At 38.1% G+C, this 27,679-nt stretch overlaps 1 protein-coding gene across 18 annotated transcripts in view; it reads left to right on the top strand.

Annotated features, from left to right (window-relative positions):
* The window catches only part of CAST (calpastatin), a 60,165-nt gene that overhangs the window by 13,084 nt on the left and 19,402 nt on the right, over window positions 1–27,679 (top strand). For 8 of the 18 annotated variants that reach the window (XM_015849667.3, XM_015849666.3, XM_085528735.1 and 5 more), the window contains 14 exons: window positions 2,617–2,685; window positions 15,010–15,069; window positions 19,577–19,627; window positions 20,874–20,930; window positions 21,025–21,135; window positions 22,034–22,111; window positions 22,574–22,675; window positions 23,409–23,489; window positions 23,586–23,639; window positions 24,221–24,310; window positions 24,474–24,569; window positions 25,095–25,190; window positions 26,636–26,719; window positions 27,460–27,507. In XM_015849667.3, the coding sequence (XP_015705153.1) occupies window positions 2,617–2,685; window positions 15,010–15,069; window positions 19,577–19,627; window positions 20,874–20,930; window positions 21,025–21,135; window positions 22,034–22,111; window positions 22,574–22,675; window positions 23,409–23,489; window positions 23,586–23,639; window positions 24,221–24,310; window positions 24,474–24,569; window positions 25,095–25,190; window positions 26,636–26,719; window positions 27,460–27,507 (1,077 nt within the window). Of the gene's footprint in view, window positions 1–2,616; window positions 2,686–5,105; window positions 5,231–15,009; window positions 15,070–19,576; window positions 19,628–20,873; window positions 20,931–21,024; window positions 21,136–22,033; window positions 22,112–22,573; window positions 22,676–23,408; window positions 23,490–23,585; window positions 23,640–24,220; window positions 24,311–24,473; window positions 24,570–25,094; window positions 25,191–26,635; window positions 26,720–27,459; window positions 27,508–27,679 lie in introns of those variants that run through there. The other 10 variants (XM_085528729.1, XM_085528728.1, XM_085528733.1 and 7 more) reach the window with 5 other exon arrangements.

Below are 27,679 nucleotides of genomic sequence, written 5' to 3'. Positions count from 1 at the left end.
CTCCAGGACCCTAAGCATTTTCGTGGCCCTCCACTGATTTCTCTAGAAGTTCCTTGTCTTTCTTGAGATGGGAAGTCCAGAACTGGACAGAATACTCCAATGTGGCCTTACTAGGATAGGACAGAGTGGCAGGATCACCTTCCTCATCCTGCTGGCCATGCTGTTTTTAATGCATCCCAGGATACCATTGGTTTTGGCCTCAAGGGCACACTGCTGGCTCATTGTGCTGCTGTCCACCAGGACACCCAGGGCCTTCTCTGCAGAGATCCCTTCCAGCAGATCAGCCCTCAGCCTGTACTGATGCATGCAGTTATTCCTCTGCAGGTATTCCTCCATCACATTTCTCTCTGCCTAACTCTCCAGGCTCCCCAGGTCTTGCTGAATGGCAGCGGAGCCTTTTTGTTATCAGTCACTCCTTCCAGCTTTATATCATCAGCAAACTTGCTGGTACGCTCTATCCCATCATCCAGGTCGTTGATGAAGAAACAGTACTGACCCCTGGTAAATGCTTCTAGGTGGGACCCAGTACTGACCTCTGGGAAACACTTCTTACTGCAGGCCTCCAAAGGAGTCTGCCAGTGACTACAAGCCTCTCATCTCTGCTAATAAGTCAGTTCTCAGTCCAACTCACTGGCCACTTGTCTATCCCACACATTGTTAGTTTGCTTATTGGTATTATTGGAGATGGTGTCAAAGGTCTTGTTGAGATCTTCTACTTCTTTATAGAAATAAGTTATGCTTTCATATTTCATTAACTCTGCTGTTGTCAGATAGGGAAATGAGATCTGAGTACAGCTAAAAGGTAGTTCTTTAGCTGTTTGGGTCTGAGACTGTCACAGGAGAAAAATATTTTTCTTTTTCAAGGAGGAGTGGAAGACAGAACAGCACTGATGCTCATGAAGGGTGTTAGAGCTGGTATGCTTGGGGGGGAGTGTTGTACTTCCCAGAATCATTACTTTAATAAGTGCAGGAGAATGATGAACTCGGTAGTTTGACATTGCCAGTTTTCCTCCTTTTACAAATGTATTATGGGATAGATAGCAGAGAGGTGATGTTAGTCTTTGGTTAATAGCCCTAAAAGTCCTCTCCCTCAGGCTCTGACTGGATGTTGATGGTTGAGTGTGCAGCACTGCTTATGGAGATGGTTTTCTGGTTTTGGAGCTGACCTGCAGTGAGAGAGTGACATGGAAATGACCTTAATACAGAAGACTGTGATTGCTATTCTGTTAAAGTAGCTATTATACAATCCTTTGAGAACTGAGTTTGAATGCAGGTTTCTTGTTACGATATCTGAGCCATCATCATTCTACTGACTTCTCTACTGCAGAGAGTAATTGAAGTGTAAACACTTCATCTTGTAGATCTTGAGCTTCCATTTGTCAGAGAAAGTGGTTTGGTCTTCTCCATCTGCTGCCTTCAAAGAATTGATACATTTTGCTGTGGTTATTATTAATGTATTCACTAGAAATCATTTCAGCAGTTGCTGAACAGCGCAGGTTCAGAGGGGATATCCTGTTCTGTTTCAGTTGCAAGTTTACTTAGTCACTACAAAAACTATCATTTTGCTCTTAGTTTTGTATCTGTACTTCCCTGCCTGAGATACATCGTTACTTCCTATTTTGTTATAAGTTATTTCTGTAGTGCAATGACCTACCTGTCTTACTTTACACAATTAATACTTTAAAGTCTTACTCATAAATTGTTCATGTTGCATATAGTCTGCACAGCGAGGCTGTGGATGCCTCGTCCCCAGAGGTGTTCAAAGCCAGGTTGGATGGGGCCCTGGGCAGCCTGCTCTAGTATTAGATACTGAGTTTGGCAGCCTCTGGCAGGGGGGGTTGAAGCCTAATGATCCTGGAGGTCCCTTCCAACCCAAGCTATTCTATGATTCTATGACATGGCTACTGTTTATTTAGCCCTTTATTAAAATAAGTCACTCTTCCACAGGAAATAGCATAGATCTGTCAGAATCACAGAATTGCAGAGGTTGAGGGACCTCAAGAGATCATCGAATTCAACCCTCCTGATAAAGTAGGTTAGGTTGCACAGGTAGGTGTCCAGAATATCTCCATAGGGGATTCCAAAGCCTTTTTGGGCAACCTGTTCCAGTGCTCCATCAGCCTTATCATGAAGAATTTCTTCCACATATTTATACAGAATTTCCTGTGTTCAAGTGACTTGCGGAATCTTGCTCACTCTTCACAAGTTTTAGGCCATTACTCCTTGTCTTACACTACACAGTGTTGAGCCTGGCCTCAACCATTTGCCTCCCATCTCTCTTTAAATACTTGTAATCATTTATCAGATCCCCTTTCAGTCTCAGGATACTCAGCCTTTTCTCATATGGGAAATGCTCCAGGCCTTTTTGTTTGTTCTGTGAAACAGTGCTAGAGAACTTATGGTTATGGAACTTATGGAAATGCTGGGCAAAGTCATCTGAAATAAAGCAGTGTGAATTAAAGTTACATAGGAAAACATGATTTTTGATTACTTTTAAAAATGTTCTTATGGGGATTTTTTAATATGGAATTTTTAAAATACTTTTTTTTAATATACAATTTTACTACTTCTTCATCAACATTTCTGTTTATTATGTTTCTTTCATTTATTTTGCAGAAGTCAGCAAGTGCTAATGTCAGTCAGCCTCCCAAAATGCAGACAAGTGGAGCATCATCTGCTGCTAAGGTACTGTGTAATTGAAGACCTGGTCTCTTTGAGTAGTGAAGATAGTATGTTATTATTCTATTACCTAGAGTGAGATAGAAAACAACTTATGTTTGCTGGCATTTCTCTAAAAATACCTATATTAAAATCAATCTTTTAAATATATATGTATTTTACAGAGAAGGAAGTATTCCTTTAGAAGGTAAAGGCAGCCTTTTATCTCTTCTGCTGCAAAAACTACATCAAAGCTTTTAATGTAATCAGAAGTGTTCCAGCAAGTTTTGATAACTGCTGTTTCTTCCTTTCTTTTTTCCCCTTCTTGTAGCTTAAATGTGTTCAGAGTGTGAAATCTCCTGGAATTCCTTAATCAGTTTGTTGGTCATTAATCCTTTTCATTAATATACTTTATCCAAAATGAATTCAGCAGAGAGGTGGGGAAGAAGGGATGAGAGTGAATGAGAGCTGCTGCAGCTGTTCAGTCATTTAATTTACTGTGATTCTCTGGTGGAATTACTTTTTGTAAACTGAATAGCTGGAGTGCTTTTTTGGTCTCTGTATTATGGCCTGATTCTTCATTTGGTAGTAAGCAGTAGTAACGGCTGGTTTGTATTCAGCAAGGGTTGTCTGTGTTTCTGAGCTTAAAGACACAGGAGCTCGTGTGTGATGTCAATTTCTCATTGTTTAATGCCTGTCTAATACGTGGGTAGTTTAATTTTCCTCTGACTCTTCCCTGTAATGTGAACACTCCTAGGAATCACCATTAGTCTGGCTTCACATGCCTTTTACAGAGCCATGTCAGGTAAATGGAGGAAAAAACGAAACTCAGGAAGAGTTATGATCAGTTGTTTGCTGTTGAGCAGCCTTTTTCCTGTATTTCTTAGCTGCTAAGATGTGCAAACCAGGAGGTTGTGCCAACATTACTAACGGGCAGCAAAGAAGTGTTAAAACTGAACTAACCTCCCTCCTGATCTGGAGGTGATGTGCCAGCACTGGTGTATTTTTTTTTTTTTTTATGGTCTTTTACATTGTTTTGCTGTTGTTTTACCATTTCCTTAGCCAAAAGTAGTACCAATTCATTGTGTAGTGTTCAATCATAACTATCAATAGAAGACACTAATATTTGATTATACCTGGATCCTGCTAGTTCTATTGGATCTTTGAGTTTTTATGTGGTGATGTCAAATGGGTTTTAATTTTCTTTTTTTTTTTTTATGTAAAAGATATTTGGCTCATTTGGTTAATGAACTCCTTGAATTATTATTATTACTTTTTATTTTATTGCTAGGTTCTGCAGTTCAGTGAAGTGAGCTTTATTGTCTGTGTTACTTTCATGGACAGTATATTGAAGCAGTGCTGCGTGAATTCAACACCATTGGAAATTCAGCAAGAATTACTTTTATTTCAGACTTGACTGATACTGAATGTTTTCAGAGGAAGCTTCTTGCACATAAAGATACAAGAAATTCATGTTTACTTATTTCTGACTGTTGCCCAAATTAACGCTGTTCTAAAAGGGCATCAGTCTTTTGCCAGCAAAGTGAGTAGCGGTTTTGTCTGCCATTTGGGGCATTTAAATGAAAACTTTTATTTCGTGTTCTCATTAGTGCACAGATCCTCCTTAGGTGCTCTGTAACAAGGTTGTGGGGTGTTTCCTGCGAGATGCTCTTTGAATTACTGCCATTGGATTACTCTGTGTTTTAGAAGGATAAGACCTGTCAGTGTGGAGGACAGTGCTGGTTTTCTTGGTAGCAGAGATGTGCTAAGAATGGACCACAGCACTAAAATTGTGAACTGTAGGAATATGGAAACTGTGTGGAAGGCCTGACTTCATGTAATGCTACAGGAGGAGGCTCTGGTCACAGGAAACTATTTGAAAAGCAGGGCTGTAGAAGTAAACTGCTCTCAAGAGTACTGCAAAAGGATATAAAATGTAGTGTTCTGCGAGGGTATAAATCAACATACTGTGATCATTTAAGAATCCTGTAGTTCACTCAGAAAAGTATTTATCACTCTGTGTTCTATCCTTGGGTACTCTTTTCTGCTTTCTTTGTTGGGACGACTTTTTGTTTGTTGTTCCCTTGAGGTAAAGGGCAGAGAGATTATTATGAAAAATGATTGAAGTGTTCATTAGTCTCGTTGGACCTTTCTCTTTATAAACAAGCAAGTAATCAAACGGAAATACTCCCAGATTACACATGTTCAGAATCTGATCCTGTACAAGAAAAAAGAAGAGAAATAGTTGAAGTGTGAATCACGTTTGCTGAAAGCCCGCTTGTGGGGCTTTCATCTGCAGCCGAAGGTAGGCAGGGGCACATCCTGTATCATCGCAGTGTGGAGTGCTCTGGTTCTGCAGTGACGTGGTGTAGGCCCGCCTTGGCGTGCCTGGGCTCCGCTCCCTGCGTGCAGATAGAAACGGGTGCTGGCAAGAGGTGGGTGGTGCCGGCAGTTGCAGGATAGCACGGGGGCTGGTGCTGTGGAAACTGAAACCACAACCTGCAGGGTGCTGGTGAGAGTAACAGCCTCTCCAGGGTGTTATTGCTGGGAGCAGGAGGCCTGCCTGTAGTATGTAAGATATCTGTTCTTGTTGGGTTTTCTTTCTTATTATCTCTGCTTTGTGGTCAGTCACATTTTTTGTTGTACTTCTTTTTCTTTTGCCTTTCTTTTCTGGGATTTCTGTGGGCTGAACCGAAACTAGCTGCTGGCTTTTGGGGTTTCTCATCTGCAGCCTTTAAGAGCTGTGTGTAGTGAATTGCCTTTAAAATTCTTTTAACCTGTTGCCAGTGATTGTTTCAGTATCCAACTCAGTAAGAATGCATGTTATGTGTGTTACACAATAAATTGTTTACATGACATAGCAGAATCCTAAATGTGAGAGGCATGAGGAAGAGCTGACTGCTTAAGAAGTGTTTGTGTTGTTCTGTATTACTATACTGATGTTTTTGGTTTTTTTTCCTTTTATTCTCCCTCCTTCCCTTCCTCCCTCCCCACCTATTTTCAGCCTATGCTGTCCTTGCATCAAAAACTCATATAATTGCAGAGCTTAATATACCCATGGCACATACAGAGCATTGCGTAGTTAGGGTGGAGTGACCTGCAAGAACTACTTCTTGGTTTAGATCCATTTAGGTGTTGGTACTACTTTGACAATAAGTGTTTGTTGTACTTGATACCTAAATGATACTAAACTTTTAGATACATATAACCATACGGGGAAAAAATGCTTTTTATAAAACTGTGTGTTATTGCTGTTTCTGTAGTAGTAGAAATTAGGTAGGCTTTACTTATTATATGCCAGTTTTTAGCTGCTGTAAAATGAAACCACTGATCCATAACCATTGGTGTCCTCTGTATCTAACCTCTTAGGAGAAGTAGGGTCATCCCTCCTCACTTTTATCTTTGGAGGAATTGAAGACAGTATGTTAAATAATGCATGGTTCTTGAACATTGAAGAGACCTGTGTTGACTAATTCATCTCCAAGGCTATAAGCTCAATCATTTTGATTATAATAGCCAAACAAGATAGTATTTGTAATGGCCAGCTAGTGGTGAATGGGTAAGAAAAACTTTTTAAAAGTAGTTGCTTCAATATAAAACCTGCTGGTTGTTTTCTCTTTTAAAATTAAGTAGTTCTTACTGTCAGCTTGTAATATAATAAGGTGCTTTATTTTTCTGTTTTTAAGGGAGTGGTTAAGTATGCCAGGCATGCAGAACTAGCAGAAAAATCTGTTCCTGATCTTGGCCTTCCAGAATGGCTTGTTCCATGGATGAGTCCCAGTGTTGTCACGGATCAGCCAGTGTTGTCTTGCAATGCTGCTGCTATAATTTTAATCCTTAGGTGGACACTCCCAGTTTCAAATGTAGGCAAAGCTGTGTTGCGTTAAAGGTGGTGGATCTTGGAGGGTGGGAAATGGGTGTGGAGTGGAGTCACTGAGAAACCTCCATCTCCAGAAGGCAATGGAACTTCCTCTGTGAGTGAGTTTGCCCTCAGTGTGTCATTGTCTTCATTTCTGTCTTGTTTTCCTGAGCTAGAACGTGGACTCACAAACACTTGGGACTACGTTTGGATTCTCTTCTGCAAAACAAAGAACTCGACAGGAAGGCAGGGAGGTTTGTGGCCTTGTGAACTCACTCCTTAGGAGCTCAGAAGCCATAATGAAGTAATCTATCTGCCTGCCTTTATGTCTTGCTACAATAGAAATGCTGAAAGTTGTAATCCTTAGAACAGAACTTGTGTGAGGCGTGACAGGACCACACAGTGAAGGATATCTTATATTTTTCAATCGGAGGTTAATGTGTTTGTTCACTTGAGAGCATGCAAGGGGCCCTTCTGAAGCAAGTTTGGCTGTTCATAAGTTAAGAAGCTATTCTGAAATAGGAAATTTATTAATCTGGCTTTTTAAAGTTGGAATTGTGAATTAATGTTGAGCTCCCTTCCTTCGTTCCTTCCTTACTTCTTTCCTAGTTACGGAGTGTTACTGTGAGTTGATATTTTAAAAGCAAAAATTTACTAGAATTCCTTGTGTTATTTTCCCATCATTTGTTATCAAACACCTTTGTCAGATTCAACAATGCATGTATCAATTCATAGTGCTTTGTTAATAATACCTTTATTCTGAGCCCAGTCTCTAATGCACAATATACCTCACTAGTTCTTGTGACCACTGGCTGGCCATTATGTGTATTGCTTGGTAATACCTTGGAGAGCTTTAGTTTTAAGATGAGGTCTTCTTTTATGCTATATGGTTTAACTTTTTAAACCCCGCTACTTTAAAGACTGCTGGCTTGATCTGTAACTTGCAGTTTCTGTTCCAACCTTCCTGAGGCAGGACTTTGTGTGCCATCCCTTGGTTGTACTGCAGACCAAGTGACAACAACCCTAGCTGAGCTCAGTGGCTGCATGCACACCCTGTTTTCTGGTGTTTTCCAATCAGCTTGCAGTATGCTACTGCAGGTAGCTTCAGAACATTCTGTTGTTTGAAACCATACACAGAAATGGCAATAGTTATAATAATTACAGCTATTGGCTCTCCACTGAATACCTCTATATGGAACAATTTAGAGGCAGGAAGAGTGTTTTTAATTACCTATTTTTTATTTTTTTTTTTAAGAAAAGAGGGTTGTGTTACTGTGACAAGTACATATGCTACTGTAGTGCAGTAATCTGTTGTGCTCAGTGGGAACCTGAGTAGAGTGGTGACAGTGTTGTTACACTGCTTCTAATACTTGAATATGACTGAATGGAAATAAAATTCCAGTGTGTGCCAAATTGTAGAACATACTGTAAGTGAAACAGGAGTTTTCCAAAAGCAGATGACTGAAGAACTCATTTTAAGAAGAAATACGAATGGAGAGTTTAAAACAACATCATGATGTCAAGACTTTTTCATGACACTTCTCTATACCCAATAAATAGTTTTACCCAATGCTGAAAAGTGTTTCTGCTCTAAGAAGTTTTGGCATGCCTAGCCATGGGAACTTTCTGACAGTGAAAAGTTAAGTGTGAAATTAGAATGCTTTTTACTATAAAACTTTTCCAGTGTAATAAAACCTGAATTGTACAATTGAGATCTATAATCTGGACTCTGTAGTCTGTGCTTTTAACTCCATTTTTAAAACATTTGAGACAGAGAGTGTGTACCCTGTTATATTTAAGATGTGGTCTATTTGCATACGTACCGAGCCTGAAGGCAGCAGGTGAACTTTCCTTTCCTATGGTAGGTATGCCCTGGCTTTTTTTTTCCAGGTCAGAATTCATCTGTCCACAGATGAAAGTGTACATTTAGATATTTTGCATCTTCTGTGACTGACTAACAGAATGTTTTATTTTACTTCCTAAATAAATAAACAAAAAAAAACCCTGTGAAAATGTCAGTCATAGCAGGAGATACTAACAAATAAAGGGGTATTACATCCCTCTAAATTTTTCTGCATGCCCCTAACTTCCCACATGTGAGTAACCAGAAACTGAGATGTTGGAGGTTTTTGGAAGAGTCAGGTGGTACAAAAATTTCCTAAAGTTGTTTGACATTCATCACTCTGGGTATTTTTTTGTGTGTTTGTTTTTGTTGCTTTGTTTGTTTGTTTGTTTCTGTCTTTTTTTTGTTGATGTATCAGCTGTTCAGGAATCCTAATTGTAACATTAAAATAATACTAAGAAAGTAAATTGCATCAGTGTGAAGCTTTGGGTTTGACATAGATTGATTTTAAAACACACTTCTACACTAAAGGTGGTTTGTCTGATCAATTTCTAGGCAGTGCAAAGCTTGTTCTTCACTTTGATAAACTTATTACTGATTTTATTCACAGGTTATGCTTGACAACAGTTTAATTTCATGTGACCAAAGTTGATTACTACTGTTTAAATGAAAGCTCTTGCTTTAAGTTTGAGTACTGATGTCCATAAGCTTTAGCCAGTACATTAAAATACAGGGATTAAGTATCACCACGTTTATTTCCTGTGTTAAAATGGCATAAATGTTGCTCTAAGTAATCAAAACTGAAAAAAAAAACGAAGTGTGAGTCTGTATTATGAAACTTCACTGCTCAGTGTACTGAGTGGTCTTCAGTATATTTTGCAGCACTTGAAGCTGTAAAACAGCTTTGTGAGCTATTCAGCTCTTAGATTCTTGGTTCAGACATTTTTTGGATAGATTATTTTATTTGTGCTACTGTAGGATCTCTAGGTGATGGTTGATCTTGCTTCTGGTTGTGGATTAGTATTTGTAGCAAAACTTTGTTCTGTGAGATGTAAAAATTTCAGAATGAAATTTTAGGATTAAACTTTTTCTTCAATAATAACAAGGCTTGAATAAACCCAGTATATGTTATTGGACTTATTATTGCTTAGGAGGGCAGTTACATGTAACTTGAAGGTCATCAGATGGAAACTCAACTTCTGGGGTGCTCCTAATACTGTAGTTGGGAATGTCCTTATGAATCTTTTCTGATGGTTGGGTTTGGTGCATAGCTCTCCATCCACTAATCTCCTTGCATGCTGGGCCTTCTCCAGATCGTGAGTGCTTTTGCTCCCTTAGACTGTAGCCAGTCTCAGTGACATTTCAGATCGATGCCTAGCAAACACACCTGCTGAGTGTTGTTCCTCCTTCTGCAGATGAACATATTTTGGTTGTATTCTGTGTTTGCTCTTAACTGTGAGTAGACATTCAGGAAGAACAAGTCTCTCTGTGTCTTTTAGCTGTGTGGGCTTTTTTTGTTGTTAATTGTTTTAGTGGGAATTTGCATATCTCTAAGGTGAACTTTCTTGTTATCTTTGTTGAGTCGTAGAAGTGGAAATATTAATTGATAATAGCTTTCATAAACTTTTAGATTATATTCACACCAGCTGAATTTAAGGATGTTAAAAGCACAGAAAGCAAGGAGGCATTCCTAGCAGTGATTATTGGTTTGTGAGAATTTAACACAATGTGTGTTGCATTGTGGTTGATTTCTTCAAACTGGCTGCACAAGTGAATCTCAGTGCTTGCATACTTGAATCCTGTTTTGTTTGTTTTGCTTTGTCGAATCAAGAGCAAAGTTGGGAAGCTTTGCTGAGTCAGGGCTTTAATGAGTTTAGTGGTGTCAGAATAACAACATCAGTAAATAATTTCACTTTAAATTAAGATTTGGCTACAGGAAAAACAACAACAACAATAACAAAACTAGCTGTCCTTTAGGGATTGTGATCCTCTTGTCTCATTAAATGTCATGGGCAGGCCTTTGTCACTAACATGGTATGTTATAAATTTCAATAATGAAAAAGTTATGCTCTTAGTTATACACAACAAAGTCAGTCCAGTGCTGGTTGTTTGGAAAGGAAATCATGGTGACCACTTCTAAAAAGAAACTAATCACATCAAGTCAACAGGATGGCTTCTACAGTTGGGGTGTTTTGTGTAAATATATCAGAGCCTGACTGGTAGACAGGTTCTAAGTGGAAATCTATATTCTGCTATATTATATTACTATGTTTCTAATATTAAGTCTCCACAGTGTTAACAAGAGCTGCAGTTCTTATTTTCTCTTTATTCACTTAAAAATGAGTTTTTCTTAACAACTTAATAATGAAACTTTTTTTGTATAAGAGGGGTAGTTAAAGAATAATAGGTTACTCTCCAAATTATTTAGGGTAGAAATGCCATAGAAGCATTTGAATTTGTAATTTTTAATTCAGCTATTATATAAATTACATTTCTACAGTTGCAGTGCTATATTTTTCCCAGTTTTAAGTCTGTATAGCCTTGCCTGCACTGTTAGGAAATGTGTTGTTAAATGCACTAATGGCCTGTAAATGCTATTCTTCACCTGCCTTCTGCCTGCTAAAGGACTTATGCTACATGTCAGCCAGGCAGGCATTTCACAGCCATTGCAATATGCTTCTAATTCAGGTGAACCGGAAGCAAATCAAATGGCATTTTACACTGCAGTTAAATAACCATTATTTTACAGTAGTTCTCCAAGCTGGATTTGTTGCCTCTTGCACACACACTGATAGAAACAGAAATGTTCATTTAAAGAAGCAACTATATTTGATCATTCAAACCAAAAGTTCCTGTGCTAGAAGCGCCTGGCCTGGGAGTGCTGCTTGCAGAGCCTGTTCTCCTGTGAAGAAAAATCTCTGAGCTTTGATCTGAGAGATTCTTTGTTACAAAATTAAGCCAGATTGTTTTTCTTTGCCCTTTTGTTCCTGTCTCTTTAAGCAGGGGACAGAAGCTGCCATCTTCCTTTTTTCTGTAATGTGCACAGTCCTCATGCTCAGCTTTTCATTTCTCTCTCACAATTTTGTCTTAAGATCTGTTTCTTTTCTGTTTCTGATGTTGTGTGATGGCCAGAACTATTCTAACACTTGTTCTAGAATGGCTTAAGCTAGAAAGATGGAAATTGATCCCTGTGCTCTATATTATCAGGTAGAGAATTTATCACGGTTCCCCTCTGTTTGTTTCTGGTGGCAGTATCTCAGCTTGCGGTACTGCAAAATTCTGTTTCTCTTATTATTGCTGTCTAACAGTGCTGCCTGCACTGTTGTTCTTCTGTTCTCTTGCTTTTGTTTTCTCTTGGTGTTTCATCTAAACTTGGACCTGAGTGTAACCTCATAGATGCTTTTGGAGACTGCTTTGAAGCTCTTCCTTTGTGCTGGAGGAATGCAGGTTTGCAGATGTGGCAGAGTAACCTCCCTGTTTGCTCCAGAAAATATCACTCAAAGTGATGATATTTGTTCTCTTGGTATCACCTATTGTTTGTGTATAATTCTGCAAATATTTTCAGCATCTCCTTTACAGTGAGCCGGCCATTACCTTGCACCTTACAGTTGTTTTTCAGGGCTAAGCAAGGACTGTTGTCTGACCAATACCATAAGTCATAGTTTAAGCTGACGATGGCCTTCGCTTCATTGTGCGCAGTGTAGTTTCAGTGATTCACAGCTTTTAATAACTTAAGAGCTGGCACGGGGTTCTTTTGCTGTTTTGTTTTTCCGAAAGGCATTTACCCTCGCTTCCTTAAATAGTTAAAACTATTCTCTTTTGATGCTTCCTGCTTTAACTTTCTTTGATCCCCTCTATTGTTGCTACTTCCATTTTATTTCCATGTCTCTGGAGTACGCACAGTGAGACTAGATAACAAGTCTTTTAGTAGGCTTTTTTTCTTTTTTTTTTCCCCTCACATTTTGGACTGTTTTTTGTTGTTGGTGGTGGTGGTGGTGGTGGCTGAGTTCTGTTGGCCTATTCCCATGGGAGAATATTCCATCAGCCTGGACTCTGCGTGCTTTCCTAAGGGCTGTTTAGCAGCCTCCTATAGGTGGAAACCCTTTCTAGGAGCCCCGAGGGGCTGCATGGCACTGCCAGCACCACTTGTGTGTCTAGGGGCCAGAGCTGTGTGTGCAGCCACAGAAAAAACGTCAGTGCTGATGATGCTCACTTTCCATTTGCTGTAAGCTCTGCCCTTTGTAACTGAAACAATGCAAGAAATACTGTGTTTTTGTGCCACCCTGTGCCTGGTTTTCTGTCTTTTGCCTCCAGAAGCTGAGCTCTCTGTGTTCTTCCTTTCCTTTTGGGCAGTTTAAGCTCTTCTGTTTTTCTGGACAGGTTTCTTTGGCCCAGGCTGTGGCAGGGGTTTGCCATCCTTTTTCATGAGCAGGGTTTGCTTTGCTGTGCTGAAGCCTCTCTGGCAGCTGTGTGTCAGGCAGTTGTTATCCCTGTTGCTAGGCAGCATTTTAATGTTTACCTCTGAGCCTGACATGCATTTTTATGCTGCTTGCAGGATAAAACTTCATGTATTCTGCAGTCCGATTGATGGGCTGCAGCAGATACGGCTTTTTCATAGTTTCCCTAGTACCAGGTAAGGCACATGTCCCTTGGAATAGGAAAACTAGAACAACCCACAATAAGAAGTTGTCACCCAAAATGGACTTGCAGGAGTCAGACTGTTTTTATAGGCTGCATGGTAGTTATGAAACAAATATTTAGACCATGGCAGCATTCTGTGTCATCATGCTGTGAGGCTCAGTGTGATTACAGACTGTGAGCACAGAAGACCTTCGAAGAAGAGACTTGAAAATTAGAGGCCTTCAGTATTGGGAACTGGGGCAAAAGGTGCTGTATGGGTGGAACAAGGCACTCTGTGCTCTGGGAGAGCCAGACGACAGTGGCATTGTGGTGTTGCCCTTGTATGCAGAGGTGGTCTGGGAACACAGGAGTACAACTTTGCTTCTCAGTAGCAGCTGATGATCAGCCATTTATTAACTGCTTTCTATCCCCTAGCTGTCATTGTCGGTTGCTGCAATGGTGGTGAATATCTGCAGGTTGATGTGGTGCTGCTGTGCTGGACTTTAAGTTTTTTGGTTTGTTGCAGGAAAAAGGCTTGGTGTGGGAGTTTTTGCAGGGGAGGAAGGGATAAGGTTCCCGTACATCATAAATAAATCATGCAGTGCAGAAAACAGAGACGTATCTTTGTGAAATGAATAGGGACTAGGATGACTAATGCGAAGGTGAAGAACAGATACGTGCTTATTAGTCACGTAGAAGGAATTCAGATTAATTTCATGGAGAAGTAAGGAAAGGAAAATACGTTACAGAGCAAAATAAGAAAAGCATGATGTTGCCTGCAGATTACTTGGTTATGGTAATATATAAAAAAATCATCTAGAAACATTTGTTCCTTGTCCTGATGTAGGAGGCTTTAAAAAATTCTTACATACATCTCCACCCATACAAAAGCTCTCACCTATTATATAATCAATCTTTCAGTATATACATGAGTGGAAGTGGAAATTATTTGTTTACAGTTCTGTAGTGTGGCAATTGAAGATTCTCTCTAGTGTATACTTAGAGTTGTTAAGCCTGTTACCAAGGTAAGGAAGGTATCAGATTTGTTACAAGGAAGAGCATGCTATAGTCATCATGACATACCTTTTAAATTTTGTACAGCTTTTTTCTAATTCCTGAGAAAGTTATCCTGTGAAAAGGAAATATTACAAATTTCTGTGTGGAAATAAGAGGTCACTCCAAGAATGGAATAGTTATGCAGCATGCGAGTTCCTTCAGACTATACATGTTTTAATGCAGTAAGATGCATGATAAGCATCTGAAGAAAATGAAATCTATCTATCTGTGTATTTTTTAATTTGTGATGTTCATTTAAATGCATGCTATGAACTCATTGCTGCAATTGAGTCTGCGTGTACAGCTTCAAGCAGAGAAAGAGTAAACAGGACAGAGAGTTAGTATTGCATTTGTATAAAGTATTGATGAGAGAATTAAAGTATTAATTTCTGGGCTATAGAATTTGATACAGTTACTGGAGAAGTAAAACATGTGCTGTTCTTGGGATAACATCACTTAATCTAGGAGAGTGGACTTTGTTCATAGCTCTTTTGAATGGGTTGCATGACATGTACGAACACTTTTTGGTGTGTGTTACGTGGAAAATAACCACTCCTTCTCATTTCAAAAGGTTTGAGCTTCCAATTTAGTGGAATTTTGTGTGACTAAATAGTAAATCCAAAAGCATAATTACTTTATAAAGGAATTCAAAATGTGGGATAACCCCATGTAGAAGGTTTGAGTTCATTACAAGGGCAGAATTTGAGTTTGTTTTGATACTTGATTTGAAATTTACCTTTAGTGCATGTTAGGAAATAAAAGTGTTGTTACAAAATCTATTGTCAAAGTCCTACTTAAACATATAGGAGAAATACAGGCAAAACAGAGGATGTAAAATGATAAATCTAATTTTCAGTAACACTGTTTTTTTGTTTTTTTTTTTACTCTTGGCCGCTTATGGAATGGATTCTCATTGCCTGTACTTGCTGTATGGAAGTATGTAGAAGTTATTGTTTGCTTTTTTTTCTTTCAGAAGCAGTCTCCCTCTGCGGATGCGTCAAAAACACCCATCATGAAACCATCTGAAGCAAAGGTACAGATTTTCTGCGGCATTCAGTCTTGTAACACAAAGCAGTGCAGTTTCTTTCTTCATACTTTGATACTGACTAACTTTGCTTTGCATATTTCTTCTCTACAGCTTAGTTTCTTCCTTAATATATATATATATATATGAACAATGCTGTACAAAGGACTGAAGGGATTTTATGAAAACAGTGCTAAATTTTAGTGCAGTCATGCTTCATGACATGTATATAGCTCCCCCCAGTGTTACTGCAGTTTTCACCTCCTGATAATTTCACAAAATGCAATTTCTTGTAAATCACTTTTTGTTGGCTGTCTAACAAAAGCGTCCTTGCTTTTGTTCTTTGTACTTGTTTTCTGACTTGTCTTGTGACTACAACTTTTTCAGTATAGAAGCTGTATAATTAGTCCTTGTGTTTTACTAGTTGGAAGGTAGTCATCTTTGTCATAGAAGGTGACCATGCTTTCCTTGTTAAAGACAGCCAGCCCAACTTACACCTGTGCTACCTAATGCAGTTCATGAATGTTTCAGGAAATGTTTAATGATATTCTCCTGCCATTTTCCATAATTGTACCAGTGAATCCAACAAAATTTCAGAATACTAACCTAGGCCAGCAACAGACTGTGTGGTGGTAAAACTTAAAACTGCCTGCATCTTGTGTTAAATACAAGAAAACAATACTTAGAGTAGCAAGGTCAGAGCAGGTATCTGGGTGTAATCTTATCTAGCTCCGCAGTCAGGGTGGAGCCACCTAGGGAGCTGTCAGACTGCTCTAGACCTTGCTAAATTCTAAATATCTCTAAGTGTATGGACTGTGCATCATCTGTTGATAGCCAATTCTGATGTTTCATCACCTTCAATATGATTGTAATTTTTACCTCTTACTGAATTGGAAATTCTTGCTGTCTTTTTAGCATGAATTTCTGAGGATAGCCTAGGTGTATGCTAGCCTAGGTGTAAGCTAGCCTTTAGATTACCCCTGATCTTTTAAACCCTTTCTCTACTTATGATTTCAAGTAGCTCTCAGCATATCGTGGTAAATTTTTATACAGATCATTAAGGTGTTTGCAAGGTGAAACAGCAGCAGAGACATACACTTGAGCACTGGCAAAAAAAAAAAAAAAAAAAAAAAAAAAGCGTTCCAAATACAAACCACTTCAAAATGCAGCCCTGTATTTGCATGTGTCAGATAACAGATGTTGTGCCTGTTGTGTTATTAATACTGTTTCACCTGCTGGATTAGGCAAGATACAAGTTACCTGCATTTTGACAGCAGACACCTTTGAAGAGAAATAGTGTTACTAAGTCTTAGTTTTCATTTCTAGTTTTGAATTTCTGGCAAACTAACTCCTTTCTAATGGGCCTGTAGCAAACAAGTTCCATTTCTCTTTCTTGGAATCCCAGTATTGTACCACTATCCCTAAAGATTCTCTGAACATCTCTTTAGCTTCCAGTTCTGCACATGTATCCTTTGTCTTGAATTAGGCCTCAGTTTTCTGCTGCTCTGAGAAAGCTGTGAATTACTGCAGCTTGAGGTCTTTTTTTTCCTTTTCAACCCATTTTTTAGCCTCCTGATTCAGTTTAGTACTGACACAGTGCAGGTAGAAACAGGCAGTAGAAGGGGAAGTAGAACATCTTTTCCATAAAAGATCTTGGTCTGTCCTGTGAACTAGTGCAATAGCTTCAATTCACAGTGCATAAGTAATTGTGACTGCTCACAATTGACTGAATATCTGCCTTTGATTGTGTAGTCTCATACTAAAATAGAGAAAACACTGCCTTGACCTGCCTGGTACTAATTATTTATTGTTGGATTTGAAATTTGCTACTGCTTTAAGTGTATCTAAATAAGTATCTCTTTGTGTGAGCATTTTTTTATTATTCGTGATCACGTGTTTAATGAACTCTCCTCAAATATTGACAGAATTGCAAGCACTCTATATTATTATTATTATTATTCTGCAAAAAAAGGTGTTAGATGTTCTGAAAAGCGTATAAGGAAAACAAATTTGTGCTCTGCTTCAGGTCTCAAGCATCCAACAGGCAACAGTCCCACAGCAGGAAAAGTCAAACTGTGCTTCTTGTACCTCCGCTCTCATTTCTGTAGCATTTCTTACAAAAAGACAATGTGCTGCTGAGGATCATCTCATGTCAGTTTGACTTTATGCTTTAGATGTTACATAAATGTATCCAGCCTGTTTGAGCAAAAAAACTGAAAATTTATGATTGCTTTTTCAGTATAGAATTGTAAACGACTGGATGCCTCTGTCTTTGAGTTAGCCATACGGTGGTCAAATAACAATAATGCACAAGTGGGAGTACATATTGTTTGATCAAACCTGATAAGTGTTGAGTTTTAATCAGGGTAGGCATCAAGATAAAAATCAAAGGAGGGAAATCTGAGATTAGGTGATTACTACTATTGTTTCTAATTCTTATCTTTTCACTACTTTGTAGTGCAGAAATTCATTGATCCTGTCTCCATCTGGGTTTTGTTTGTCTTGTACAGTATTGAATGTAATACGGTGATATGCTCTGTTTTGTAGCTTCAGAATCTCTGCCCAGCTTGTGCTCAAGCATCTACACCACAACACGTCTTTGGGTTTTCACAACCAAGTCCATATGGTCCAGTGTATGGGTGTAAATACTGCCATAACAAATGATAAACCTGTTTTGGCAGTTTCCTAATCTAGTCACCTATCAAATATAAGTTAATGTTAGTCTGAATGTTAAATAATGGTTGGCAGCTGAAATGCAGAATGATTACAAGGCAACAAACAAATCTCAATTACAGGTTAGTAGAATGTTATTTGGTTGCTCACTGACTTTTAATAGGCTGATGGAAAAAAAAAAACTAGGTATTGTTTGTCTCTTAGCAACTTTAAATGTGCTTATATAATTTAGTAGGATAGATGGAATAAGGAGGGTTTCCATCTGAGGCTGTATTTCCTTAGTTCAAAAGCTGTCTTAGTGCACGTGGATACAGTGCAATGACCCATACTCCAAGTCTGCCTGGTCAGCTGTGGAGAAAGTAGTGTTATGAGCAGCAGTAAAGGGCACGGTCTGCAGCCAGGGTACAGCTGCTATGAGCTGTTCTGCTCCCACCACTCTCTGGAGCTGTGACCCACAACTGCAATTTTCCTTTCTGGGTGACAGTGCAAGAGTCTGGGCTCCGTTGCACATATATGGCTATGTAGTTCTCCATGAGTACTTTTAGATTTTTTGCTCCTAGTGCTGTTTCTAGCAGTGACAGATTAAATCATGCTTCCCTGAACAAACCATCTCTCCTATTGATCCTGTAGTGAGTACTTCTGAGGTTCAAGCTCATGGCAGTGTCCTCTTTGGTGTCCTCTGATGGCTTTCCAGGAGACATGCTGACTCTATTTGTTAATCATAGCACAGTTAAAGTAGCAACAGCAAAAGCAAAGTAGTAAGAAAGCTGTGATGAATCACCTGGCGCTTGGAATCGTAGAGTCACAGAGTGGCTTGGGTTGGAAGGAACTTCAAAGCCCATCCATTCCCATCCTGTGCCATGGGCAGGGCTGCCCCCACCAGCTCAGGCTGCCCAAGGCCCCATCCAACCTGGCCTTGAGCACCACAGCTTCTCTCAGCAGCCATGCCAGATCATCACCACCCTCTGAGTAAAGAATTTCCTCCTAACATCTAACCTAAGTCTCCCTGCTATTTGTTTAAAACCGTTCCTCTTTGTGATTGGCCTGCCCTTGTAAGAAGTTGCTCTGCAGCTTACCTGTAGGCTCCATAAAGGCACTAAATGGCCACAATGAGGTGTCCTTGGAGTCTTCTACAGGCTGAGCAAGCGCAACTCCACCAGCTTCTCTTTGCATGAGAAATGCTCCAGCTTCTGACCATCTTTGTGGTACTCCTCTGGACCTGCTCTAACAGTTCCATGTATTTATTGTGCTGGAGGTGTCAGTCCTGGATGCAGATGTGGGCATTTCTCAGATTTCTCAACACTCCCCAGGTCCTTCTGTATGGCATTTCTTCCTTCCAGCATGTTGACTGCACCACTCATCTTGGTGTTGTCTGCAAACTTGTGGAGACTGCATGCGATCCTGCTGTCCGTGTCGCTGACAAAGACATGACACTTAATTTTTCTTTCTTCTCATCATGTAGGGCTATCCTTCGGCTTTTCGGTGCTTGTTCTTACTTGTTTCTGTTAGTATTAACTTAGAGCTTACTATACTTGAGGTGGATCATAGGAATCAATTCTGTGGCATGGCTGCAGAAAGTTTTCATATGTAAATTAAACAATTTATTTTGTTTGTTTAATGGCTTTGTAACCTTCTTGGCTATGAGGAGTGTTTGTGTGTGCTTGTATACATTGACAGTTCTTAGATCACTGGAGTGAAAGTCACAGCCAGATCTTTGTTAACTTGCAGCATACTAGTTGTTTAGAACAAGTGCAAAGCAGTCTAGTATTTCTCTTTAAATTAGCTCACAACTTAGAAATACACAAATATATCTCTGTCTGAATAAAAATTTCTTATGTTTCAGTCCACACCAACAATTCAGACAGAACCTGAGAAAACTGCTCAGTCAACGAAGGTAAATACTTAGCTTTCATTCTCAGTGAGCTGTTGTACTTCATTTTCTGACTGACTTTGGACTGATAGGATAAATTCTTAGCCACTACTGTGCTGTGCAAAATTGCTGAATGAGTAGTAACATTCCTGTGTGCCAGTGAGCTAGGTAGTGCTTTGGGGAAGCAGTCAGTATGCATTATTATTTTACAGCATCTTAGAAAACCTGTCTTGTGCTCATTTAGGTGAAAGGTGGGCAAAAAAATGTGGAGAAAGCTGGTGTTCTCATTTTTCCAGTTAGCAACTTTGGGATATAGTTTCAGATTTGCTCAGATATCAGACCTGAAGTCTAGACTTCTTGTCTGTCACTTGTTAGGCAAATTTATCTGAAGAGAAACAAGCTGTAGGCCAAATTGACTTTCTCACTGTAGGGAGGATTAAAGTTAATTCCTTTTTTTCTGCAAACTCTCCTACTTTACCCTTCACACCTTCCAGAGCAAGGTAATAAATCTGTCTTAAAAAGAACAAAACCAAAACATCTCAAGTATGAAATAGAAACAACCAATTCCCTTCCCCCAGAACCATCTAACTCAAAGGGCCAAAATTGCCTCAGCCTTAGTTTGCAAAAAAGGGGAGGCTGTAATTGGCCAGAGAGGTATAGTTTTAGCAAGAGCATGTAACAAAAGTTAATTCACTTTTCAGTTTGCACTAGTTGAAAATATAATTTAGAATAACACTTTTTTAAAAGGATAAACAAGTACTGGAGAGTGGAGTAAGTGTGCTTTTTCTACTTACACAGTACCCAGGAATGGCTGTCCCTGTGACAGCTTCTCTATTTAAATACCTTATTGTGAATACAGGTTGAAAGGTGAATTGTCTCTGCCTCCCCTAAACTGCAAATGTGTGTCAGCAGAAGCATATAGGGTGCATAGCTAGCTAAAAATAAGTACCTGCTTAAAGACTGCCATTTTCAAGGTGTGCCTGTAGTTACAGAGTCTTGCATTTTTGTTTTTGTTTTTTCCCCTAAAACAAACTGTTCTAACGAAAGCATTTAAAGTATTGTCTGCTTCAGAGAGTGTATTGGGCAGTAAGTGCATCCTATTCCCAGCCCAAATTTCTGAGTTTTGATAGATAACAGGAATAAATTTTCTTCTCATGTCCTTTCAGTTAGTAAGAATGTTTATTTATAGATTTATTTACTTACATAGTGTAGATCATGTTCCCTGGCATTGAATTGTGGTAAATGATGTTAAGTTTCTCTTTTGTGGCAGCCATCAGTCTCTCAGAGTAATCAGCCAACTGCAGAGAAGCAAAAGGAATCCAGTGATGTAAGTAATAATCCTCTCTCTCTGATACTTCTTTCTTTTCTGTATTTATATATATATATTCCCAACCTGTTGATAATGGTTTATTTCCATACAGGCAAAAATTGCACCTTCTTTGGTAACAGCTTCTAAACCAAATAATACAGGAAAGGAAACTACAGGTCAAGCTGAGCGGCCTTCACAGGCAACCTCTGCAGACACAGCACAGGTATAGTAAAAGTAGCAATCCAATTTTTATTTCTTATGATAAAAGTTAGAATTCTGCATCTAGGTGGATTCGTACACTGAACATTATGAAGCAAGATAACCTTCAAAAGTAAAAACGTAGGAAGAACTCAGAAACTATATTAACTTTAAAGGTGCATATCACAGACCTCTTTTTGTGCTGCTCGCAATCTGAGACACTACAAATTTCAAATTCTACACACTGGTTACATTTACCCCCTGACTATACCAATTCCAGCTAAATCATGAGAGCATTAATGGATAAGGATTGGCTGCAGAGCAGAAACATCTTTTGGGGGCAGAAAGTATTGGCAGTTTGTACTTGCTTGGTCATCCTGGTGTGCAATCACTTTGCTATCTTCTCTGTACATCTCTTTACATTGCCACTGTGACTTTTACTCGAGCAAGCAATACAAAGTTCACTACAGCTGTCGCCCTTCTTAACTGTTTTCTTGTATGTTACACGCTTGGGACTCCTCAGTCCACATGGAAGCTTTTTACAAGTTTCTTGCAGCTACATGGCTGTGATTCACTTCCAGGATATCACAGGTAAATGGCAAGATCATTCTGCCAGAGCATTTGGATGCTGTACAGGTGTATAAACCAGTTGCTGGGTCCCAAATAAGTAGATGTTGCCACTGAATTGAACATTGTTGGCTGGTCATTATTGTTGTGCAAACTGGAGATATCCAGCTTCCAAACCCTTCAGACAGTATGTGGAACTGTTTGTTGGTTTTTTTTTTAATCAAAGTGCAGATAAGGAGGAACTATAGCTACATGTGCCTGAGGAGAATATCTGTTTCACTTTGTATTCTCTGTAGAATTTTTAATACAGGGTCACACAGTGAAATGATCTCTTAATTCTTCTCTTATTTCTCTAGCCTAAGACCGAAAAGACATCCACAGCAGGTGTTGCTGTTGCGAGTGTGGTTGCTGCAGCTGATAAACCAAATACTGAGGTTGGTCAACCTGTCCTAGAGAAATGCTTCTGTTGTAAATTGACTTCAGGGAATGTTTCTTTATCTGAAACATTCCTGTTTCAGAAAAAAAGAAATATGTCTGTTTCAGAAAAAATAAAGTTGTTATTGCTGAAGTATTGCTTTCTAGTAGTTAGGATTGTGGTGAAGGAGTACCTGAAGGAGCAGGTAAACAAATAATGGCGTTTGCGTTCTGATTATTTACGGTTATTTTTACCACGCTCATATTCATACATGTATTTCAGCTAGTATATAAATACGAAGATCTTGTTACCAGCACTGGGCTTAAGTTTAAGAAGAGCTTTTGTTGAAAATATTTGCAAATACTAGACCTACACGAAGAAATTTTCTGGTCTAGTTTCTCAAGTTTTTCTGTGGATCTACCAGATGATATTTTCCTTTCCATAGAATAGCATGTTTTATAGTGCTCCGTTTATTTTTTAGCCTGCAATGGATGAATCAGCACTGGACAGCTTAATAGATACACTAGGTGGATCTGAAGAAGATGTGGCTACTAGACCTGTTTACACTGGTCGGGAAATTACGGTATTTAACACTTTTCAGTTTTTGGAAAATTAATCTGTAAGGTATGTCTACAGTTGCTCACCTGTACAGCGATGCAGTAATTGTTACTTCAGTCTGCTAAGAGGCAAAATAGAGTTTTAATTGCTGCATTTTAGGGGTTTTCAGTAATAGAGAAATGGTGTAGTTATGCATTTATTGCAGCAGGATGTGGTTAAGTAAGAGACAATAAAGTTGCTTTTTGAACTGAATTCCAGTACGTTTGCAAAATGCACTAATGGGTGTGTTAGAGAACAATAGTCTAGGAGCGTTTACATCTTCTTACTAGTGAGTAAAATATTGAGAATTTGAGGAAGAACACATATTTTCAGAGTTATAATACTAGAGTCATGTAAGGACAGTTAAGATTACAAGTGTAATTCAGTACACATCCATAACAAACAAATTGGGATGGATAAATATCTAAAATTCAGTACACGTACATTAATATATTCTATGGTACTTTAAATTACTCTCTTCTAGAAATGATCTAGCAGTGTTCTGCTAGATGAAGTACACAGCTGAAAACATTTGATATGCATATGCATGACTATAGATTCAGAAATATATTATATAGCTGCTTTTTAGTATTGGTCCTGTGATCTAGCCAATGCTTTTATTTTCTTTCCAAAAATGTCGCTGTAAATAAATGAGAAAATTTGGAAATTAAAAATTTATTTCAGTAATAAAAATATTGATGCATATGTTCTTTTCAAAGGAAAATATTACTTCTGAATACTTGGAAGAACTGGGTAAACGAGAAGGCAGCCTCCCTCCAGATTACCTTGCATTATTGAAGGTTTGTGAGTTAATAAAACACACAGTTCTTTGTCTGTTTTCTTTCTTTGTGTATGTTTTTGTCTCCCATTTACTACAAAATCAATTTTCCTTTTAGAGCAAAGTGGATGGCAAAGATGGAGGCCTACCAAAAGCAGATGAACCTTCTGAAGTAAGATTTTCTTTATGTGTGTATTGCAAGGTGAAAATAACCCAATTATCACAGGATTCCTTAGAAAATTAAAATCTCATGTGTCTTTCAAAGATACCAGGAAGTAGGAGGGGCCTGTGTGCTGTCGGATAACAGAGATACTGATAAAACTAAGAAGTTGGCACAGGGATTTTTTGTTTGTTTATTTGCTTTTTAATAAAGAGGTGGGAATTGACAGAAACTGAATCAGGTGAAATAAATGCCTTTAAAGGTATTGGATTTAATAATAATAAAGGGACAAAATAGTTGTCGTAATAATAACACAGAGAAGGTGTATTGAGTGTGCACACAATAGTCTCTTTATAATCTCTTTAGCAATGATTACTTGAATCTTTATACTTACAAGATAATTCTGTCAGCTGATTTAATTTAGCTACTTGTAAGTTCAGTATGTAAAATTAAGTACTTGTCTTAAAAATCTATTGAAAAAATGAGAAATATCATTTGAGTAAGCTTGAAATATATTCAGATTTTAAACTGAGTTTGACAGCGTTGAAATTTGAACTTCAGTAACCATATCGTACTTTGCTAAATTCGTTCAGAAACCAATGACAGATGATGAGCTTGCGGATGCCCTGTCATCCGACTTTACCTGTAGTACTGCTGCTACTGAAGAGAAGAAGACAACAGAGGTATTGATTTTTCTTCGCCATGCAATCTTTTACTGCAGTGAAATACTGCTACTATCATAATGCTTCACTCTAAAATAATGCTGACAGTTTTCCTTTCACGTGTGAAAAATATTTTTGCCAATTTGCCTGTAATTAAATCTCTCATTTTGTGCTCATGTTGAAGAAACAAAATAAGGAAGGAGAAATCATACAAGCACAAGTGGCAAGTTCAATGAAGACTTCAGTTCCTCCTAAAGAGAAGAAAACAAAATCTAAGGAGGTATAAAGGTTTATCTTTTCACAAGTTAACTTCTAATTAAAATTTCAGCATGCTTTGTCTTACAAAAATACTTGTCATCCTCATTTCAGTTGAAAATCGTGCTCAGCCAAGAAAGTAAGTGAATGTTAGGAATTCTGGTTTTGTAGACAATCCAGCATTTGAAAGATCTGGTCTTGATGATTACATTTCCATCCTCTGTACAGTGACCCTTATTTTGACTGGAGGAGTAAAGTAACTTCTTAGCTGTATGAGTTGTGTTTAAAATCTGGATGTGATTTTATTTTCTAGCATCTTTCAAATTATTATTATTGTTTTTACTATTATTATTATTTTAAGAGAGAATGAGTGTGGCCTTTTCTTCTCAAAAATTTGCCATATGCTTCAGTGTGGTGTTACAAAAGTCAAATGTAGCTATGTTGAAATGACCACGGGTTTGCTGGCTGTTTGCTTCTTATACAGCAAAATGTTTGAGTTTTTGTCCATTTAAAGAAATAACAGAAAAAATGCGTGTTTTTGTAAATACAGGAAATCAAAGAGGATGCAATGGAAGCTCTTATGGCTACTATTGGTGGACCTGAACCTGAACCCGAACCAAAAGGCCCTATTGTGGAGGTGTCAGAGGTATAATCTTCCTCCACTAAGAAATATATCTCTTGTGGAATCTTAGATCCATTTTGTTAGATACTGTACAAACATGTAAAATAACAGCAGAGCAACTTTCATGCCAGAATCCTAAGGAAAGTCTAAATCCAGTTTGGTTTGGAAAATTTGAAAATTGAAAATCCCAAGTGGAATGAAGAAGAATATCATATGATATTCAGAAAATTAAATATATATATATTTTTTACTATGTAGATATGAATACATATACCTTTCTCTGTGTTAGTTATAGTTCCTCTGTTTTGTTCCCAGTGCACTAGGGTACAATTAATACTAGATCTTAGCTTTGCATATATTCCTTCTTCGATTACTTTTAAATAAATCCTTTTGATGTTTTGTGAGATGTTCTCCTTCATCCACAAAGTTCCATTTTCATTGAAATCTCAGCCTTTTCTTTAGCTTTGTGTTCTCATTTTTTTTTTTTCTCCTTCAACAGTAAGATTTTTGCCATAGCCATATTCTGTGTGTTGTCCTTTGATTTTTTTTTTTTTTTTTAATTCAGTTTGGCAACTCTGCTTATAACATCACTAATATTACCTTTTTCCTCCCATCTTCACTTACAGCACAAAGCAGGCAAATGGCAGGGAAACAGCAGAAAGATAATTATTGCTGACAGGATATATTGGAGTAAAATTTTGACAAACAAGGGCATGTTATATTGCAGATTGAGTCTGGATCTTCATATATCTTGTCCAGAGAGTGAAAAGCTGTGTTTAAGTAGCTGATGAAAAATTGCATTTTGTATTGTCAGTGTGATGCAATCCAAGGGAACTTCAGGACTTTGTACTTCCTAAAAGGTTTGAAAGTACTGGCTATGAAGCTTGTGAACAGTGGCTGAAGCCTTATGCATTAAAAAAAGAAAAACAAAATATTGTCCTTTTTTGTGGTATTAATTCTTAAGCCATAATTATTTTTTCCACAGAAATTGGATGAGTGAATTGAGGAATTCACAGTATCTATGACCTTTCAGTATCTAAAGGGGTCCTTAGGAAAAAAGGGGACAAATTGTTCATCAGGGTCTATTGTGACTGGACAAGGGGGAAATGATTTAAACTAAAATATTTAGACTAAATATAAGAAGAAAGTTTTTTATAGTAATCATAGTGCAGCACTGGCACAGGTTGCACAGGGAGGTAGTGGATGCCTTGTCCCTGGAGTAACTCAAGGTCAGACTGGATGGGGATTTGAGCAGCCTGATTGAGCTGTAGGTGTCACTGTTCATTTCAGAGAGCTGTACAAAGATTTAATGTGTTTTACAAGTCAGGTGATTCTGTGATTCTATAAATTTGAGTATGTTGATATACAGAATAATTTTATCTGCTGCTAGTGTTTCTTGATAGCAGTGTTGAATGTAAGATATGTTTTTGTTTCTCTAAGTAACTATTTTTTGTACTTTCTTTTTTTAGGCAAAAGCTAAAGAGAAGAAAGAAAAAAAGGCTGGAGAACATGATGATACAATACCTCCAGATTACAGGCTAAAACCAGAGCTGGTAAGATTTTAAAAATCTCCACTGCTGTGTAAATAGGACAATTACCTATAACACGGTGCCCATTTTCCATGCAGCCTTGAAATACTAACGTAAAACAGTATGGAAACTGCTTCTTCAAATGACAAATTCAAATGATGGAGATTTGCTCTAAGAAAACCAGCAGTAGAACTAAGAAGTGTCCTCCATGTAGTTCAGTTTCAATTACAGACCTTTTTTTTTTTTTTTAATGTTTGTTAAAGTAGTTGACAGTAACAAATTGGTATATAACTGTCACTTGTGGAGCTGTATGTTAGTGTTCTGTTTTGAACTGAGCACTTTAACCCCTTTGTTAGAGATTTCAAGGCTGTCTAGCCAGGAATGTGGATTTTCTTGTTAGCACAAGTTTGTCTTTTACACTCAGAACTTAATTCTCCACTAGGTTAATTTCTACTGTTTTGCTATGGAATTAATTCATATTGAGTATTGGTACTGATAGGAATGAGTGCTTATTTTCAGTTTCTTAGCCCATTTTTATTGTGTTGACAGCCCAATTTTATTTTATTTTATTTTATTTTAATTTTTTAAAAATCTGCTAACCTGGTCATGTAAGAGCTGCCTCTGATTAGGGGGATACCTGTGACTGTGTCACTGATTTAATCTGGTCTGTCTCATGTTGTCATGTTGAGGTGACTGTGGAATATGGAATTGTGTCTTGCAATAAAGGAACATGTTTGTTTGTTTGTTTGTTTTTTTACTTTCAGGATAAAGATGGAAAACCAGTAATCCCAAAGCTGGAAGAAAAACCTAAGGTTAGAAAACTGACAGTAATGTAGGAGTGTGAATAGATTCCATATTTTTTTCCCCTTCTGTCGTCACTTCTCTCTGTGCCATTATGTAAGTCTCTATTTGTTTGCATCTATACTTCCTTGCACAAAAAGCACTAATCTGACGAGTCAAGTGGAAGCTGTTTTTACTGACATT

Source organism: Coturnix japonica, chromosome Z (genome assembly GCF_054131305.1).
Source record: "Coturnix japonica strain WE chromosome Z, WE-NBRP24, whole genome shotgun sequence".
NCBI lineage: Eukaryota > Metazoa > Chordata > Aves > Galliformes > Phasianidae > Coturnix > Coturnix japonica.
This window is presented reverse-complemented; position numbering and strand designations above follow the sequence as displayed.